Source organism: Fukomys damarensis, unplaced genomic scaffold, assembly GCF_012274545.1.
Source record: "Fukomys damarensis isolate Sample0158 unplaced genomic scaffold, DMR_v1.0_HiC HiC_scaffold_39, whole genome shotgun sequence".
Lineage (NCBI taxonomy): Eukaryota > Metazoa > Chordata > Mammalia > Rodentia > Bathyergidae > Fukomys > Fukomys damarensis.
Window position 1 is genome coordinate 2,064,318 of NW_022900951.1, and position 5,813 is coordinate 2,070,130.

A 5,813-nucleotide genomic window follows, 5' to 3' on the forward strand; every position below is an offset into this window, starting at 1 on the left:
TTTTGCTTGATCTGTGTCAGGGTTTCCAAGGTATAGAATTACATCAGCCCACTGGCAAGTGTACATACGCTCGTGTCAAAAATCTTCCAGAGTCCTATCTACAGCTAACAAAGATATTTGTACCACAAAGTTCATTATTCACACCAGAGCTCATCAGGTCTAATGGTATATCAGGGTGGAGAAATAATCACATTTTACAGACAGCATTCCTATGTTCACCACTGTAAAAAAATCCCTGTTAGTTTTGGTGGATCTGCACTATGTTTGCAACATTTATGCACGTGCACTAACCAAAGTTTGAACTTACAAAGGGGCTATTTGTCTAAGAAATATGTCATAATTCTTAGGAAAATAGTCCAAGAAGTTGAAACTGTCAGGCACTCTGAGCACTGTGTTTCTACTCACCCAAGTGTGGTCTTTATTCCGGGCAGGTGTCTGAGAAGGAGAAGAAGAGACAAGCATGGTGATTGGAATTATTCAATGAATCAAAAAACACTTGCAAGAGCACTTTGATGAAAACATGAATTTTGGAATAATAATTCCACACTGATGCTAACACTAAGGATGTTTTCATTCCCAGTGAGTTTTGGTATCATCGGACTCAGTGTGGTGACTCTACCTGTTAGGATGACAGGTCTTATGTTTTGTTCCGGAATTCCATAATCCTGAACCACCTTGGCAAACTTCTGCTGTTCTTCCACCGTCAGACTGTCTCTCTTTCCTGCAAATCAATGACAATAAAGCAGAACAGGTGTGCTTAGGATGTGACTTGATTTCCAAAGTGGCCCCTGTGCTGCGCTGTGCTGCTGGGGACCCCACCATCTCCGCCCCAACTCCTTCCAGCAGGGAAGTCTTAAGTGACTTTGGGTGGAGTCCACACACTGAGCGGCACGTGGTCTTCCAGTTCCTAAGACTGCTGAGGACACAAAGCTGCATTTCTTCTGTCAGTCTCCGTGTCCCCGAATGGGATGCAATCTGCAAATGCTTCAGGGTGTGGAGATGGCTGTGTCTAAGAGCTGGGAATCTCTGCACGCTGGAGCTTCTCACTTTCCTCTTTCTGTGTTCTGCAGCCCTTCCCCGGTTGGGTGGACGCTGCATCAGGTGAGGACTGGCAATGATCTCAGCTTCTCGCCAGCACATCCTTCCACCTCACATAAGTAATGAGGACCAGAGGAACAAACACACAAGGCAAAACCCCTTCATCTTTCTTAAACTAGGTTTGACCCAGTTTTCCCAGTTTTCCAGTTTTCCTGAAATATCTACGTGTCCCATTCCTCTGAGGGTCAAACACTTCACTTGCTGCCCATGTGGAGTTCTCAGCAGTCAGAAAAATTCAGAGGTTGTGAGCATTGTATTTGAGGAGCAGAATCTAACATGCTGTTTCTTTACAGAGCATCAGGTTCAAGAATTTTTATTGGCTAAATGTTTCAAAGGAGGCGATTGTGGGAAAACACAGTCATGACTATGGGAAAATCACAAATGGAAAATCACACTTTAAATTTTGCTCAAGTAGGTGGCACACACCGATTATGGCTGGCGTTTCTTTTTGACAAACCTTGCAGTACTTTTTGGGTCTTTTGCCCTTACCATTTTCAGCAAAGCACTCTGTTAGGACCCCAGAGAGAATGCACATCTTTAATTTCAAAGACACTTTTCAGTACCCTTGATGCCCTCAAGGTAAAAATTTCCATCTGTGTGTGAACACATTTCCACACTGGGGCTTAAGGAGATGACACATGAACAGAGTTCCTTCTGCTACTCAGAGCATAGGTCAAGTTGATGTCTATCCCATCCACACAATGGAGAAGTTGCTCTCCAACTTACCAGTGGCTAAAATCACATTCGTTGTTATGCCTGCTTCATCCACGTTTATGTTGTGAAATATTATGACCTTTTCTGTGTTATACACAACGGAGAAGTAGTTTTTACCTGAGTCTATAAAGGAAAAAAAATTGAAACTCAGTATAGTTAAAATTTACCCCCTGGATCGGGCAGGATTTATTTGAAATGTGCTGGTTTGAATTCCTCCTTTCAGAAAAAGTCCATTTCATCAACCTTCCTCCAACATGTGACAGTCGTCTGTGAGGACCACTAAGGGGAAAACACATTCTACATTCTTCCTCCTTAATCTGGTGAACATGTGCACCTCTCAAAATGTGTAAATACTGGCACAGTGCTCTGTGTTTTAAGAGGTAGAAATTTCTAGGGCAAAATCTAGAGGTAAATAGGAGAGAAAGAAAATCTCCCTACATGAGCCAGTGAGTCAAAATCAATCACTGAATTTTCAGAAATTTAATCAATCAATTTTCAAGCCTCACCAATATTTTACTGTAATTCCATGAGAGAATTGAAAAGTACCTTGTTAACATGCACTAAAAACTTATCAATTTGTTGCAGTACCAATAAAGAGGTGCTAGTTACATTACTGAAAAATGCTAGACACATATGTTATGCAGTTGTAGCTTGAAGCTGCTACCCAGTGATTATATTTATATAAATTAAAATAATTTTAGGGTATAATTTGAAAACTACGGTGTTCATTTCTTTCTATGAAATGAAATATTTGGTGTTGGTCTACATAATAGTATAGGACTAGCTTTTGAAAATTATTCTCAATCATAGACGTAGAAGTTGTGTTTATTGCTCTGACTATTTTAAGTGAAATTCAAGATAATGGCAACCCAATTTAAGTATTTCATTGTTATTTTAACTCAAAGTTTAGGGTTTGATGTAATTTTATTGTATGTGAATTGTGGTTTATCTACAAAACATACAAAACAATTTTTTTATTTGTTTGTTTTTTTGAGACCGCGTCTCACTATGTAGTTGAGGTTGACCTGAAACTCACTATGTAGACAAGGTTTGGCTTGAACTCACAGCGATCCTCCTGCCTCAGCCTCCCAAGTGCTGGGATTACAGGCCTGCAACACCACACCCAGCTAAAAAACAACTATTAATACATCAAGAAATCACTGACTATGTTCATTCCGTGAAACAGAAGTGTGGACATATTTGCTAAGTGGATGAGTGGTTTTGAAAGAAGTTTTGTCAGTTAAATTAGTTTTATCCATATCTCCTCCCTCAAAATCCATTGAAAATACAGGAGGTGATAAAAATTATTAAATTTTCCAGGTGTGTAGAAACCTTTGCAGTACGAGACTCATTGTTCCGAGCCCACCTCTCAGCACGCCCCTAGCTTCCAACACACTCATCCCATCATCCTTGTGACTGCGTGGAGCAGTTCTGGAGGCTTTCTCCACGGCCCTGCATCACTGGGATCAAAATCTGTTGAAGGGAGCTGGCAAGAAGGATGGGCAGGTGTGCTGGAAGAAGGGGCAGAGCTTTGAGGGACATTCGAGGCGGTGCATCTGTTCAGGTCAGGAACTGTTTAAAGTTGAACCCATCACCTCTGTCCATCCCATCGCCACACTGCGGGTGAGCTTGGTTCATTGACCGTTGATGCTCACGTTCCATGCTTGCATTTCCGTGCTATGGAACACATCCCAGCTGGGTATGATGCCCTGCACTGTCACAAGTTTCGCTAGATTTTTCCAGGTTGCCTAAGGCATTGGGAACAGGAATTGTTCTAGAGTCCCAGTGCCGAGATGGTGAGAGTGAGGCACAGCCATGACTCTGCCCTCGCTTTATGACTCGAGCCATGTAGTCAGCCTACAACATCCAGTACTCACATTCGGCGACGTAAACACCTCTTGCTTCATCTTTTACTCCCACGACAGTGAACTCCTGGAACATCCCGTCCTTCCTGAAAGACAAACCAACACCACAGTGCTTATTTCTCATCCGTTTTGATCTCCTTCTGAGGAACTATGGGAATAACAAGACATTCCAGGTGTTGAAACTAATAGGCTATGTCAGCATTTCTCACACGGTGCATCCAGATGGATGATACTCAGTGCTGTGCCACCAGACTCCCTGTGGTGTGCAAGATTTTCACCAACAACATTGGCCTGTACCAGCTTCATTCCCTCAGATCTCACCTCCAACTGCCACACGTAGGGGTGTTTGTCACTCATATTTGGGAGTGCATAGCCAACTCCACATCACAAGGAAGAGTTTTGCTGCATGTCACATAAACAGATCTCACTGTTCTCAAAGAGACTCCTCACCCATTCTATACATGCTCCTGAGGGTATTGATGCTGAAGTCCTTATACTCCAGGATAGTGTTCAACTTCTGCTACTTAATGTGACTGTTAATCAATAAGATGTCTCTAATAGATGTACAAGACCATGGTGGCAAAACCTCTAGACAAATTCATTCCATAAATCCATCCTGCAACGCATTAGTCAAGATCCTATCTCCATGTTTCTACCTCCATAATGATCCATATGTGCTATTATTATTATTATTATTATTATTATTATTATTATTATTATTATTTGTGGTACCAGGGATCGAACTCGGGTCCTTGTGCTTGTGAGGCAGGCCACTGAACGCTGAGCTAAATCCCTGGCCCCTGCTATTATTTAAAGATCTTGGAAACATGATGTTCAATTGATATCTCCATACTGTAGCTCACCATTGACGATATTATTGTTCATTTTCCCATTGCACACATATGAGAGCTCACTGAAGGAGTTGGGTGGATCCTTCCCTTAGATGAGGGGACATTTTATTTACTTGACATAAAACTTGATGGAGATATTTTTGCATCCATCTTGACACTGCAGTTGGCGGAAATAGACTCTCAGTTCCCCACCGTCTTCGATCTTCTCCACTTTATCAGCAGCTATGGAATGGCTGCGCCAGTCACCATCGATCTGCAAAGGCAAGTTCACGCTGGGCAGGTTAGTAGATGGCTTTGTTCTAGTCGCATGAACATCTCTACATCAGGCCACGCTTCAGCTCAACACAAAAATACAAATCTGACCCTACCGGATAAATGCTTGGTCATGGTCCCTAAGAGGAAAATCACGGAAAAGCCACAGAATTCTTCAAATTCACAGAGCACACGAGGCATTTATTGAGATTGAAATAGCAAAGAGTCTGTACTTGGATATTAGGCAGACTTAAAACTTTCATTTATGTGCCTTAGGTTTTGCAATTACAGACAGTTATGATAGAAAGACAACAGAGACATCTCAGAAAACAAGATTGGTTCAGGTCTATAGGGTGACGTGAAGAACATGGTTATAAAATGGAGTTACTATGGAAAATAAGGACAGACACATAGAAACACACACACACACACACACACACACACACACACACTCGCATACCCCACTCTAGAATTGTTCTGGGCAGAAGCCAGACCGACAGCAAGAGCGAGCAGCAGAATCTGCATCCTGTTGGAGTTGCCTTTCTTCCTCAGCAGAAGCTCAGAGCAGGACAGACGCTGAAGGGAATCAGAGCTGTGGCTTCTTTTATACCACTGCTCCAGGGGGGTGAGGCATAAGGAATTCATTGTTCATCTGGATAGCTTCAGTCCTAACATTTCCTGATCGGAAGCGATGGACTTTATGTAATTTTCTATGATCGTTTTAATGAGATAAGCTTTGGTAGAAGTTTAATTTGGCCTGTATAAGTGACCTTTTCAGCCCCGGTGAGAGAACACAGCACACAGGAAACATTCAAGTACATTTCCAGCAATTTCTCCTAAATCCCAAGGAATAGTAGAGTAGGTAAGTCACAAAACAAATATTGCAATACCAATATTACTCCTTAAGATTCCAGACACCACACTAAAACGTACTTTGGAAAATGACACATGGTGCTCTCCTGTTTGGCCAAGTGAGAACATGGCATCTATACCTTGAAATGCCAGGACCTATGGTGGGCCTTATGTTTCATCC

At 42.1% G+C, this 5,813-nt stretch overlaps 1 protein-coding gene across 1 annotated transcript; it reads right to left on the reverse strand.

The window, feature by feature from the left end:
* Positions 1-418: 418 nt before the first annotated feature.
* Positions 419-5,425, reverse strand: LOC104848068 (lipocalin Cav p 2.0101). Its single transcript, XM_019204516.2, has 6 exons — positions 5,231-5,425; positions 4,642-4,781; positions 3,690-3,763; positions 1,825-1,935; positions 620-721; positions 419-435 (listed from the first exon to the last, which is right to left on the reverse strand). Exons 1-6 carry the CDS (start codon positions 5,423-5,425, stop codon positions 419-421), a joined length of 639 nt encoding a protein of 212 aa, XP_019060061.2.
* Between the last annotated feature and the right edge of the window lie 388 nt (positions 5,426-5,813).

Excerpts from the sequence above, each read along its gene's own strand:
- LOC104848068 (XM_019204516.2), bottom strand. The coding sequence starts at position 5,425 with ATGAATTCCTTATGCCTCACCCCCCTGGAGCAGTGGTATAAAAGAAGC. Across the intron at positions 1,936-3,689 it reads AGGTGTTTACGTCGCCGAAT|ACTCAGGTAAAAACTACTTC; the intron begins GTGAGTACTGGA and ends TTTCCTTTATAG. Across the intron at positions 722-1,824 it reads GAATGTGATTTTAGCCACTG|GAAAGAGAGACAGTCTGACG; the intron begins GTAAGTTGGAGA and ends ATTGATTTGCAG.